This window comes from Antechinus flavipes, chromosome 4 (genome assembly GCF_016432865.1).
Source record: "Antechinus flavipes isolate AdamAnt ecotype Samford, QLD, Australia chromosome 4, AdamAnt_v2, whole genome shotgun sequence".
Classification (NCBI taxonomy): domain Eukaryota; kingdom Metazoa; phylum Chordata; class Mammalia; order Dasyuromorphia; family Dasyuridae; genus Antechinus; species Antechinus flavipes.
In genome coordinates, this window is record NC_067401.1 from 298,143,234 (window position 1) to 298,158,238 (window position 15,005).

The window sequence follows — 15,005 nt, forward strand, 5'->3', positions numbered from 1 at the left end:
AATCCTTATGAAGAGTAACAAGAAAATTGGCTATGCATGAATCACTGCTTAAATCCGAGAAACACAGATTTCCTAGAAAATGGATGCCAAATGGATGTTTCACAGCCCAGTGAAACATGTTGTTGGTTTGTTTTACTTGGTCAGAATAAATGAACCCAAAACAATGCCCTACTGGAATATTTTTAAAGAATAGAACCTGTAGGGTGGGAGATCATGTTTTCTTTGACAACTTGACTTTTATGGGAATGTTTTGCATGACTTCACATATGGTTTCTTAATTGTAAATGGGAATAAGGGAGAAAACTTAGAAGTCAAAAATTTTTTAAAAAACAAATGTAAAAAATTTGTTTTGAATGTAATTGGGGAAAATATTAAATAAATAAATTAGATTAAATTTAAAAAGAGAAACTATCAAATAACAAAAATAAACGCTAGCTATTACTTTAAAAAAAGAATAGAAACCAAACATTTTGTAGGCACATGCTTATATAAGGCTCAGGTATGTTGTTTGCTGAAAGTGGGGAGAAAAAAATTTAATAGTCTGAAACAAAAAAGAAGCCTTATTCTAATTTGGAAAATGGTCATAATAATATAATAATAACTAATATACCTAATAATGTATTACATATTCAGATTTGTCTGATGCTTTGAAGTTTACAAAACACCTTGGGAAGTTGGTGTCAAAAATATCAATATCCCCAATTTAAAGATGAAGAAACTGAGTTTCAGAGTTAACTGACCCAAAAGTCTAAGGTCAAGTATATTCTACAAAGTCTGTCAGAAAAACAACTCTCTTATGTATAACATTCTCAGTTACATTTCAAAATGCCTCTGGCATAGTTCTAGGCCATGGAATTAAAAAGGATAGTGTTCCCTGGGTAGCCTGTGAATGTGAAATTTCCCAATTATAGGAATATCTTTGCACTTGGTTTTTCAGCTAAGAGAGAATCTTGGTGTGTCTGGTACTCTTAAGTTTGCTTTTGTTTTTTAAAGCCCCTTCCTAATAGGAATTTTTAATTTGCTCCCAGAGAAAGGGCCCAGAAGATCTACTTGCCTTTAGAAGCAACAAGAGATTCATCAATTTAGAAGCTGAGGATGGAAGCTCAATGCTCACCTCAAATTCCCTGAATCATCTTCTCTTTTGTGACACCTCAGCTTGGTTGCCTCAATTTGGGCCACTGACAGACTGGACTGGAGTTGGGAAGGGTAGGGGGGGTGGAGAGGTTCTTTTCCAGGAGTGTAGCTGGAGGGCAGAGATAATGAGAAGCTGAAAGCCAGAGGAAGGTGTTTAAAAGGTTGAAAATTCAATGAACATTGGAAAGGCAAGAGTAGGTCAATCCCTCATTATTCTGTACTGGCCTGGGAGCAGGTGTTTCTGCACTTTAAAAAAAAAATAATAAATGCCACACATTGGCAGCTTTCTCTGTGTAAGATTGACCTTATTTCTGTGGATTTTTACTTCTACTTTCCAAAGATTCACTATGAATCAGGAAGACCTTCATCTGAGTCCTCCCTCTTATACTTACTAGCTGTATGATCCTAGCAAAGTCATTTTACCTCTCATTCTCAGTTGCCTCATCTGTAAAAGGGAAGTAATAATAGCACGCCCCTCACAGGACTGAGCTGAGTATCAAGTGATATGAGATGTAAAGAATTGGTTATTATCTCCTTGGAACGATGTCCTTGTCACCCTATAAGTTGACCACAGGGGATCCACCCAATAAGCCCGAGGCCTTCCTTGAGTTCTTATATTGCAAGGTTACTGCTGGAGACCACAGATGGTTCACTGATTATCCCTCCATCTATTATGTATGTATCCCACCCATCTCTGAAAGGCATATTATAAAAATGAAAATATAAACCTATAATATCAATTTCGTAAATCAAATTAAGAGATCTAGTCCTCTAATATAGGCAGTTTTTCTATAATGGATAAACACCTAGATTTTGTGTCAAAAAAAAAATATGATCCCAGTCTTGCATCCAACATATATAAAACCCTGACTCCACAGTGACCTAACTTTTCAGTGTCTCCTGATAACTTTCTGATAGTATAAGTCTTTGCTAGGTGGTACTGTATACAGACTTAGAGTCAAGAAGATTTCAATACTGATCCTGCCTCAGATACTTACTAACTAGCTAATTCTGGGCTACCCACTTACTTTTCAGGCTCAGTTTCCTTAGATATAAATGGGAATAATAATAGTCCCTACCTCATAGGGTTGCTGTGAGAATCAAATGAGATAATAGATATGAAAGCACTTTTCCAGCTTTAAAACATGCTATAAATGTCAATTCTGATATACAGAGCACATACTGACTGACCTTCAATAGTAAAGAGAGCTTTTTTCTTGGAAAGTCATAAAAAGATTTCTCTTTGGCAGGGCACTACCTTCCTAATATCACATTGCCTAAATACAATATAACATCATTATGAAGGTTGCCTAGGATTATTGCCACCTAAGGACATAGAAAAATTTCTCTGTGTTAGCCTAGTGACCTTTATCCATCTCTTTGATGATTGCAAGACATCAAAGTAAATGCTATCTTTATAATCCATAGATATCCTATTGGAGTCAAAGAACTTCCTCAAAACCTGTTCAACCTACTCTATTTTGAATGATTGAACAGACTCACAGAATTAGAAAGATCTCTAAGTTTTATCTGTATTTGAAAAAGACTGTATCAGTAATATTAGCTAAAACTTTATAATTTTTATATTTATACTTATAATTTTTGATAATTTATAAATATTGTCTCATTGGAACCTCACAATAACCCTGAAAGATAGAGGTTATTATTACCCTCAATTTTACAAATGAGGAAATCAAAGCAGGTGACATAGCCAAAGTTTTGTAGCTAAGAAGAATCTGACACTGGATTTGAACTCAGGTTTTCCTGTCTCCTAAAAGACAGTGCTCTATCCACTCTACCACCTCCCTCCCTAACCCAACAATAATCATCTTGGTCTCTATTTGAAAATCTCCCCAGAAGAAGCTACTATATACCATTTTTCCCAGTTTTAAAAGCTCTCATTGTGAGACGACCTTCTGATGTTGATTATAAATTCATCTGCATTCCATTTTTATTCATTGTTCCTACCTCTGTTTTCTGTGGCCAAACAGAACAACTCTAAACCTTTTTTCACTCAATATCCCATCAAATATTTGAAAGTCAAGAAGTTTCTCAAACAAAAATTCTGTTCCTAGATACCATCATCTTTCCCAATTTCTCACTCCCCATCCTCCTTTCTCTTCTAAAACCCCTGCATTCACTTGACAGTAGAGGTTAAAATATATATATATATATATATACCAACATCCCTGTGGCCTTTGATTTCATGTCTAGGATTTCATAATCTCTATAATAATCTCAAAAATCTCTGGTTTTATCATTAATCTCCAGCAGCTAGATAGAACAATGGATGGAGTTCCAAATTTGGAAAATCCCAAATCAGATCATGAAGAATCAGAACATGAAACAAACAATAAAGTAGGCAGTGGCTATCCAGTCTGACAAGTGTGGAGAACCTTTACGTCATGTCTAGATACATGTCCAAAGAGTAAAAATATCAATAGTTATATAGCAATTTAAGGTTTGCAAAACACTTTATCTTATTAACTCATTTGTGTCCATGACTAAAATAAGTCATGCCAGACTCACTTTATTTCCTTTTTGGACATGGTTACTTGACTTTAAGGAGCTGTCATGTGAAAGGTTGATTGGATATGGTCTGGACCCAAAGAGTAATAATGTGTGGAAGTTTCAGGGGCAGATTCTAATTCGATCTGGAGAGATCAATTTCCTAACAATGAGAATTTCCTCAACGTGAAATGGCTTGCCTTAGTTTTAGGAGTGAATGAGTTCCCTTTTATGGGAAGTCCTTAAAGAGACACTGAATGGCTACTTGTGTAGAATGTTTTATAGGGAATCCTGCTTCAAGGAATAAAGTGTACTTGAATCCATGATTCTTGGAACCAGTTTTACCAACTTAACATAGTACTGTGTGCTTGCAACACTAAGGAAGGCTAAGATCCTGTATCAGCCTGAAACAAGGAAACTATACACAATTCAATATTTTTGCTGAAAATACTTAATTACAAATTGTGTAACAATCCTGAAGAGATCAGAATTGAGTATGCAATTTTTTGGATACATCTATTTTACAATATTTTTATCACAGCAATGAGGAATTCTGATGATAAGAAGACTATATTATTATGAAAGGTTTAATTAGTATTTTAAATTAAAAACAATTTTAAATTGTTGTGTAACAACTCTCATGTATGCCAAGTGACAAAGTAGCCCAATTAAGACATTTAGAATAAGCTTGTCCATCTCTCTTTGTACCCAGGGGCCTAAAACACAAAAACGGTTTTTTCTCCATCTGTTATTTTGTGCCCATTTTTTCTTGGCCATGGGACATTATTAGATAAAAAAAAGTCCAATGCCTACTTGTATTCAGCTAGAGTTATTGTGTTTCTGTAAAGTAATGATTCCACAAAAATACATGATGCAAAGATGGTATAAAAATCGTTGAAGTACCTCATTTGCCAGTGTCATCAGATATTGATTACACAACACAACGCCTTACCTTCTGAGTTTGCCATCTAAAATTATATTTTCAGAACTGTTCCAAGGATATTCACACAAATGAATGAGCACTGAGTAAATTCATATGTGGTTTACATTTTGGAAACCTAAAGACCCATAGGACTCCCTGATTAAATAATTGAGGCTAAAGGTTACTATTATATGGATATAATAGGAAAAAGCATTGTGCTGAGCTCCTTGGGAATTTAAAACACTAATTAAACCTTTCATAATAATATGGTTTTCTTATCACCAGCATTCCTCATTGCTGTGATAAAAATATTGTAAAATAAATGTATCCAAGAACTGCATACTCAATTCTTATCTCCTCAGGATAAAGCATTGGATTTAAAGTCAGAAAGAATTGAGTTCAAATTCAGCCTGGATCACTTCCAAGGTATGTGATCTTTGACCTCAATTTCCTCATCAGTAAAATGGAAATAATAATAGCACCTAGCTCCCAGGATCAAATGAGATAATAAATTGTAAAACTGCTAGCACAGTTCTTGATGCATAGTAAGCACTATTATTATCTAGCCTAACAGTATTTGAATTTTCTTCTTCATTTTATGCTATGCCAATCAGGTGTATATGCTTGTAATTAGAGTTCTTTGGTAGGAGGAAAACTCTGTTAGGCAACAGTTCTCCCTGAAGTCACTTGTAATAACATTAAAGGCATTTCTGATCAAGTTTAAAAAGGTAAAGCATGTTTCTTCCATGACATTATATGTAAGTTACTCATATCTATCTTTCCAAAAACTAGAAACACAAAAGTATGTTACTCAAGAGAGTGTCATTAATGATTGTCATTAAATTGTCCTACTGAATTGTATGGCAAGTCCAAGAGAGTAGAGTTCTAGTTCAATAGAAAATGATTATGGAAAAAGTTAATGAAAATGATAAAATATTAATAGGAAGTTCAGAACACCTGATTTGGATCAATCAATAAACATACATCAAATGTGTACAATATGCCAGGCACTGTTCCAAGAGCTGGGAGTACAAAGAGACAAATGACAGTCCCTGTCCTTGAGGAGCTTACAGTCTAAGAAAAAAAATTAGGAATAAAGAAAGTTGGGTTTTTGCCACACAACTGAAGTGTGACTTCAGACAGGTTCCTTTAATCTCCTAGTTCTCAGTTTCATTATCTATAAAAAAAAGATCAAGTTATGTTTGTTTGTTCTTTTTATTTATTTTTTCCTCTAAATCCCTGTATAATTTGAGGGTATCATATATGTCAAAGGGAAGATCATCCAATATACCACACATAGATGGCTATTAAATGCATAAATATGGTTGATGGTGCTGATGGTTACCAGAAAGGTTATCTTTGGTCCATCCCTGTATAATACTTCAGGGGTGCAGACTTTGGGCTCCACTACCTAAGATCTCCTTTAAAGACTAAGAAGATGATAAAATGCCAGCTGTGGCTTGTGGATCTGAATGTTTCCACTATGAAACACCATCATTTGGCATTTAAAAAACAAAACACCAACTGTTTTAGGCTCCTGTGAATGATTCCCTACCAAATATCATTTTACCCATTAAATGGGAGTGGGATCCACTCCATATAGACAGACATAAGGGCATTGTATTACTTCATCTTGTGGGATCATTAATTGAACTTGCTAATTAACTGTGCTAAAGCTTCTCTTTTCTTAGCATGGTAGTTCCCACTCCGTAATACTCCCCCGCAACACACACTTTTGGGGTCTTCCCTATGTCTAATATCCTCATGGTTCTGCCTTATCACTCAATCATCATACCGCTACTTAGCATTCATATAGCTCTATGTTATGTCAAAGTATTTTATCACCTACAACACCCTGTGGAGTGAGTTAGTATTCTAGTTTTTCTTCCTTTTTTACAAGGGGGAAAATTGGAACAATGAATAGTTCAAGGACCTGCATAAGTCTGGAAAACACTGGTAGTAGAGGAGACATTGGAAATCAAGGATCCTAGAGTCTGGTCTTCTCTGAAGTGCCAGGAAATTAGTGCTACTTTAACTGGAAATAATACTTAGTTCCTGGTGACATGTTGGGGGCACATTTAAAGCACACTTGGGCATTTATGAATGTTTTTCAAAGCTGCAGGAAAGCAGACTAATTTAATACACTTTGGGTGATGCTATAAATTGCTCCAAATATTCTGGAGAACAAAATTAAAATTATATTACAAAAGTGATTAAACTATGAAACTGAACTGATAAATTATATGATAAACGTGATTAAGCTTTGAGCAGAGATCTTACTGTTGCTCTCAGAGAAGTCAAATACAAAAATAAAACATTGTATACATGTCAAAGATTCGGAGCAGCATGCTTTTTGGTAGCAAAGAACAAGAAATGAAGTGAGTGTCCAACTGAGAAATGATTGAGCACATTTTGACATGTGAATATAATGGAATGTTATCATTCCATAAAAAATAACATAGATGAGGAAATTGGAGAAAATAGGTACAAAACTGTACAAAGTCATCAGCCTCACTCTTTCCACCAGAGTCATCAAAGTCCAATGTCAAGACAAAAATCAAGATGTTTAGCTAAGGACCATAATGCAATGTGTGACCTTGACTTTTCTAAATTAAAGTCTTTCCCAGCACTTGGTACATCAGAGGCCACACTTAATGAAAGATTAAGGATTGGGAAAGAGTTGAGACAAAAGATTAGTGAAAGGAACCATCAAATAAAGTCAAGTTCCCTATAAGCCACAGTAGATCAGAGAACTAGACTTGGAATCAGGAACACCTGAGTTTAAAATCTTAATTTAGTAATTTCCTTAAAATAAAAAAAAAAGAAAAATTAAAAATAGACATTTTCTTAGCTGTGTGATCGCAGCCAAATTACCTAACCTCCCTCATGGATAAAAGAGAATCTCTCTCACAAGTTGTTGTGAGGATCAAAGGATACATACATGCATACACATACATACACAAATATATATACTTACATATGTGTACACATATGTGGATATACAGGCACACATAAAATAATTTTATATATGTATGTATATGTGTGTATATGCAATATATTTGTAATATATGTGTCTTATATACATTATATATATATTTGTGTGTCTGTATAAAACTGTACAAACCTTAGAGAGTCATAGAAATGATAACTATTATCAATCCACACATAATACTTTCATTTTCTTAGCCCTGAGTTCAATGCAAACCCCTTATATTTGACAACTGAATCTTGATCTACAGTGAATGTTTGTTGATAAAAATCCAATTTCACTGAATTGTACAAATCTGTTAAGCATCTACTCTGAGTAAAGCGCCAAGCTGATGGTGAAATAGCAATGTTTTATTCTTGCTCCTATTCTTTGTCTCCCGACAGCTCTTGGACTGCTTTGTCATCCCAGTAGTGATACTCTTGTCCTGGTTCTTTCTGCTAATCCGATACAAGGCTGTGCACTTTGTTGGCATTGTGGTCTGCATTCTGGGAATGGGCTGCATGGCAGGAGCTGATGTTCTTGTGGGAAGACAACAAGGAGCAGGTGAGTCCAAGAAAATTTCTTACATTGATTTTCTAGATGCAATTCATGCGAGGAGCCATAAAATTAACTTCATTATGTCAATGTGTCCGGTTTGTCAGTGTGTGCACTGACATAGATTATAAACCCCCTTTGACAGTCTTGATTATGGCCTCTCAAGTCATAGCTGGCCAGTCACCTTTTTTATATATAAGGGGCAGCTCAGAGTTGGCCTGAGGGCCATAGTTTCCTGATCGCTAGGACTTTTCTCTTTGATAAGATTTTCCAGACTTTATCAAATGCTAGCTTTTAGCTTTTCAAGATTCAAAGTCACTACCATGCTACCATGAAGTATCAAAGTAGGATTTCATTGAAGAAAAAAGTTTACGGTTATCAATAAATACACCTTAAGAATTTCTTCTTTAGTGGAGAGGGGAGAAGCTAGAGTTTGATACAGTTGTTAAGTGACTTCAAGGATCATTCAGATTTTGTCTTAGAGATGCAGAATTATGTCTAGGTACATAGTGATGGTTATGAAATTAGTATACTTCAAGGTCCTCCACTCGTATTCTTGCTCACCTTCTTTTTTATTGTTACAGCTTTTCATTTTCAAAACATATACATAAATAATTTTTAACATTCACCCTTGCAAAACTTTCTTGTCCAGATTTTTTCCCCTCCCTTACCCCCACTCCCTCCCTTATACAGCAAGTAATCCAATATGTGTTAAACATGTGCAATTCTTCTATACATATTTCCACAATTATCATGCTGCACAAGAAAAATCAAATTAAAAAAGAAAAATGAAAAAGAAAACAAAATGCAAGCAAACAACAACAGAGTGAAAATGCTATGTTGTGCTCCATACTCAGCCCCCCCATAGCTCTCTCACTGGGGGAAGATGGCTCTCTTCATCAAAAGACCATTGGAACTGTTAGCCACCTATCACTTAAGCTTTTTAGCGGTGCTGAGGAGAAGAAATAAGGACTTTTCAAATCTGAAACTTTTAAATTATTGATTAGTAGTTAGAGAGCCTTGGTCTACAGTATGATCTCAAAAGTAAAACCTTTATTAATGAAGTGCCATTTCTATAAAAATTTCCTCTAAAATATTTTATCTTAGTATTTTAAATACATCTGTTAGGGAGAAAAAAAGGCCCACTTTATTCAAGAGTGAGAAATGAGTTAGGAATAGTTGCTAAGCTGTTCTCTTAAGATTAGTAGTTCACAAGTATTCCATCTGGGACTGTCCTTTCTCCTACATGAACGATTAAATATCAAAGTGGGAATGGATCTTTCTGTAAGAACAGAAATCTATTAAAAATAAGTACCATTGGATAAAGGTTGTTTATTCTGCTGTCAAAGTTGCACCTGTACAATGAATCCTATCAGATAGAAGATGACTAGTGCTTGTTTTGGACGGACTATCATGCTTTCTCTTCCTTCTCTGTCTGTCATCAATTAAGGTACAATATAATAGGCTACCTTGGTATTCGTGTAGACACAGTATGTTTTCTATTTTATAAATCTGGTCACCCTTGTACATTCTATTTGAACAACTCAGACAATATTGTCTTTGCCTGAAATATTTACACTGTTGGTCTAAAGTCACTATTTGGTTACACAATAATCTTAAGATTATTGAATCATAGATTGAGAACTAAAAGGGACTTTTGAGATCATCTAGTTCAGAAGTTCATAACATGAGTTTATTGATAGATTTCAGAGATTTATGAACATAGATGAAGAAAAAATCATATCTTTATTTTCACTGGACTCAAACTGAAATTTTTATAAACATCAATCTGAGAAGGGTACCATAGCTTTCATCAATGAAAGAGATCCATGACATACACACAAAAAAGTTAGAAACACTTGATCTACCCTAACTGTCTCATTTTACAGAAGAGAAAATTGAAGCCCAGAAAAATCAAGTGGCTAACTATGTCATATAGTGAATAAGTCACAAAACCAGAATCTGAACCAAGAACTTTCTCCAATTTCCTCTTTCCCTCCAGTCTCTTATGGTCAGCTTCTTCCTGGCCAGCAACTTCTTGCCAAGATCAGCTCCTTTACATGTGCCCTCAATCCCACCTCTTTCCATCTTTAAGTATAGTTTTATCCCATTACTGTCCCCAGCTTCTCTCTAATTCATCTCTGCTCTCAAGCACCTGCTTCATCCTCTCTATGATTGCCTAAATATAATAATCCTTCCCAACCACAGAGTTGGGTACCTAGTATCTTAGGAAGGAGAGACTGAGGAATGATCTCTGAAGCTACATGAAACTACCCTAAAATACATCGGGGTAAAGAGTGAGGGGTCAATCAATAGCCAAATTAAAATGTTTATTAATAATAACTATAATTTATATGATGCCTTAAGATTTGCAAAGTTTTTTACAGACATCATTTCCATGTCATAAGGTTAAACTTAATTTGAATTTATTTCATTTGGTTACTTACAGGGTTCTCTGTTCTTACTTCACTTCTATCTGCATACACATGTATGTCCTTTGCCTGGGTAAATAAAGCATTAGCTGAGGTGCTCTGTTTTAAAAAGGGAAAGCACAATGCATTTAGAGGCCATTCATAATAATCCTATTTGGAAACAACGCAACATGATTAAGTCCAGCCCACATCCCCAAGTGAGACTTCAGCTGTCTGTTTATGGCAGAGAATACAATTGGTTTTGTGAAACATAAGAGAGGAGTTTTAGAAAAATGAGACATCATCATTCTGTTTTACCTTCTGTGACACTGAAATGGTGTCATACCCAGTTGGCATTATTACAGGACAGTACCCAAATCTAAGATCCCAAGAGCTCATTTTACACCAGTCTTGGTTGGCCACAGCTTTCACTTTTCATGAAGGCATTCAAGAATGAAGGATGAACAACAACAACCTCATTCAGCAGGTTGAATTGTCCCCTGGTCAAAAAAGTTGGAAGCCCTGATGGTGAAATGGGACTAGATAGCATCTGATTTCAACCTAGCCTAAATACTTCATCACTCTGTCTCCTTTCCCAGCCAATCACAGTGATATAAATCAAATTTCAGGCTGATTGGGTACTTTTTGGATAATATCTTATAAGATAAAATTCAGCCTATTTATCTTCAGGTAGATATTTGAATCAATGGATTCTGGTATGAATCTTCTACTCTAAAAATATTAATCCAAATTCCATTAAAGTCCATGTATAGTCCAAGCTGGATCACTATCCCTAGAAGAGAGAATTTTTCAACAAAAAGAATATGGCTGACAATCGGTTTTATACTGTTGCCTCACTTTGGGGATGCTAGAAGCTGTTTTGGGCAACTTGACAATGATAGTGATCTGTCTGAGGTGGCTTCTTCTTTGTCTGAGTTCCAGAAATGATTTTCAATGCTACTTCATTGTGTGTGTGTGTGTGTGTGTGTGTGTGTGTGTGAGAGAGAGAGAGAGAAATATATTTAATTAATAAAATTCAACCCAATCAACATTTAAGTCTTTATTAGGTACAAGGTATTATTTGCAAGGAAATCTTCTTGGAGTTATTTTTGCCTAAAGAAAAGTTATTGAGGGGCAGCTAGGTGACACAGTGGATAGAGCACCAGCCCTGAAGTCAGGAGGACCTGAGATCAAATCTGGCCTCAGATACTTAACACTTCCCAGCTGTGTGACCCTGGGCAAGCCACTTAACACCAATTGTCTGGAAGGAAGGAAGGAAGGAAGGAAGGAAGGAAGGAAGGAAGGAAGGAAGGAAGGAAGGAAGGAAGGAAGGATAGGAAGGAAGGATAGAAGGAAGGATAGGAAGGAAGGATAGGAAGGAAGGAAGGAAGGAAGGAAGGAAGGAAGGAAGGAAGGAAGGAAGGAAGGAAGGAAGGAAGGAAGGAAGGAAGGAAGGAAGGAAGGAAGGAAGAAGGAAGGAAGAAGGAAGGAAGGAAGGAAGAAGGAAGGATAAGAAGGAAGGAAGGAAGGAAGAAGGAAAGGAAGGAAGGAAGGATAAGAAGGAAGGAAGGATAGGAAGAAGGAAAGGAAGGAAGGAAGGATAGGAAGGAAGGAAAGGAAGGAAGAATAGGAAGGATAGGAAGGAGGAAGGAAGGAAGGAAGGAAGGAAGGAAGGAAGGAAGGAAGGAAGGAAGGAAGGAAGGAAGGAAGGAAAAGAAAGAAGGAAGAAAAAGAAGGAAGGAAGGAAGGAAGGAAGGAAGGAAGGAAGGAAGGAAGGAAGGAAGGATAGGAAGGAAGGAAGGAAGGAAGGAAGGATAGGAAGGAAGGAAGGAAGGATAGGAAGGAAGGAAGGAAGGAAGGAAGGATAGAAGGAAGGAAGGAAGGAAGGAAGGAAGGAAGGAAGGAAGGAAGGAAGAGAAAGGAAGGAAGGAAGGAAGGAAGGAAGGAAGGAAGGAAGGAAGGAAGAAGGAAGGAAGGAAGAAAAAGAAGGAAGGAAGGAAGGAAGGAAGGAAGGAAGGAAGGAAGGAAGGAAGGATAGGAAGGAAGGAAAGGAAGGAAGGAAGGATAGGAAGGAAGGAAGGAAGGAAGGAAGGAAGGAAGGAAGGAAGGAAGGAAGGAAGGAAGGATAGGAAGGAAGGAAGGAAGGAAGGAAGGAAGGAAGGAAGGAAGGATAGGAAGGAAGGATAGGAAGGAAGGAAGGAAGGATAGGAAGGAAGGAAGGAAGGAAGGAAGGATAAGAAGGAAGGAAGGAGAGAGGGAGGGAGGGAGGGAGGGAGGGAGGGAGGAAGGGAGGGAGGGAGGGAGGAAGAAAGCGAGGGAGGGAGGAGAAGTTATTGAGAGGATCAGGTACTTCCCATTCTGGAGAAAATTCTCAGAGAATAGAAGATAAAATTTGTGCCAGAAGCACTATTTCTGATCATTGGTCTGATGAGTTTGATCTTTTTGTGAGAAAGAAGTTAAAGATCTTCCTCAAGTCATAGGGCCAATGATAGGGCTAGGAGTCACAGAAGCCTGGGTCTAACTACCCCATTTTGTGCTGAGGAAACTAAGACTCAATGAAGTTCAAGTAATATGCCCAAGATAACATTGGAAGTAGACTTCAGGGGGAGTTTTTGACCCCATGGTCCTTTGATTGGAGGCAATCTTGCCTTGGATGTTCAAGTCAAAACAAAGAGCAAAGGATCATATTTGAGGGGCATTGTCTACCTGTTTGTATTTTTTTTTAAGTGTAACTGCTTACCCAGCAAAGGAAGATTTTAATTTTAGATTTAGAAAGCTCCCTCTTTTAATTCACTTGAAAAGAATTGGTTTTTGCTATTGTCATAATTAAAAAATAGATATCATTAATATGTATAATTTATCTTTGCACCTGAGTTCTATGTGAAGTGCCCCTTGTCAGGAGTATGGCCCAGAATCTATCTCTATTTATTAGTGCTTGGGAAAGAGACATTCATTTTAAAAAGCTCAAATCTTTTAAGTTTTTAGAGTTTGTAAAATGACCTTAGCAATAAGTTCTGCTCCAAAATATATTTCTGATCTTTTTCTGAATTGCTAAAAACAAAAGAAAACTTCCAACAGTTTGCTATCTGAAAACAACAAAATTAGCAAACTTTATTAATATTCACTATGTTCCAGAAACTATGTTAAGTACTAAGGATACAAAGACATCCCCCCCAAAAAAATTCCTGCTTCAAAGAAGCTTACATTCTAATGAGAGAGGCAGGTTCATAAATAGGTAAGTACAAGATACCTATGGTAATCTATGAGAAGAAAGCAGTAGCTGGAAAAACTGGGAAAGTCTCCTTCAGAAAAGAGATTTGTTAAGTCTTGAAGGAAGCCAAAAAAGCTAAAAAAAAAAAAGAAGGTGAGGATAAAAAGACTTCAAATGAATCAAGACACAGTTGAAATGTATTGTGCAAGGAGCAGCAAGTATACCAGTATGGCTGAATTGTAGCATAAACGAAGGTCAGGAAAGTGTAAGAAAACTGGAAAGGCAGAAAGAGGGCAGATTGTGAAGGGTTTTAAATGCCAAACAGTTGAGCTTAAGGGCTTTGGGCTCAAGGGGAAACATAATGAGTTCTGTTTTAGATATTGTTGAGTCTGAGATCTAGTTGGGGCATTCAACTAGAAATGCCCAATAGGAAATTGCTGATTGGAGTTGGGGTTCAAGAGAGAAATTAGGGCAGGATATATATATCTGGGAATCATCTACATAGAAATGATAATGGAACCCAAGGAGATGGTGAAATTAACAAGTAAAATAAAATAGGAAAAAAAATAGAAAAGGACCCAGGATAGAGTCTTTGGGGACACTCACAGGAAGCATGACATGAATTTAATAAAGGAGAATGAGAAAGAACACTCTTCCTATCCTTTTCCCTCTTCCCCCACCCACTCCCTCACACACAGAAAAGAAAGGATATAAGTGTAAGTAATCAATAGTGTCAAATGCTACAGCAGGATGAGGGTTGAGAAGGGGCCATTATATCTGGCAACTAAAATCATTAGAAATGATGGTGGATAGTGGCAGATAAAGTGCTGGGATAGAGTGAAGAAAGCTCATCTCCTTGAATTCAAATCTGTCCTCAGATATTTACTAGCTATGTGACTCTGGGCAAGGCACTTAACCTGTCTGCCTTAATTTCCTCACCTATAAAATAAGGTGAAGAAAGATATGGCAAATCACTCCATCATTGTTACCTAGAAAACCTCAAATGAGGTTACAAAGAGTCGGGTGTGACTGAACAATGAAAAAATTTGAATGGTTCAATTTCAGTTGAATGATGTTATAAGGAAGCCAGATTGCAAAGTTCAGAAGACTGGGGGAAGACAAAAAATAGAAAAATTTAATAGAAATGGATTTTTTATGGAGTTTAACTAAGAGATACAGGAATATAGGTGTCAAGGATCAAGTAAGAGTTGATTTTGGTTTGAAGGTTTGGTTTTGTTTATTTTCATTTAGGTTGGTAGAACCATAAGCATGTTTGTAGGCAGCTGCCAGTAGATA

General features: G+C 36.4%; 1 protein-coding gene across 1 annotated transcript in view; it reads left to right on the plus strand.

The window, feature by feature from the left end:
* SLC35F1 (solute carrier family 35 member F1) overlaps window positions 1–15,005 on the plus strand; it is a 511,365-nt gene that overhangs the window by 434,861 nt on the left and 61,499 nt on the right. The window contains exon 4 of the mRNA XM_051997618.1: window positions 7,937–8,096. Within this exon, the coding sequence (XP_051853578.1) occupies window positions 7,937–8,096 (160 nt within the window). The remainder of the gene's footprint in view (window positions 1–7,936; window positions 8,097–15,005) is intronic.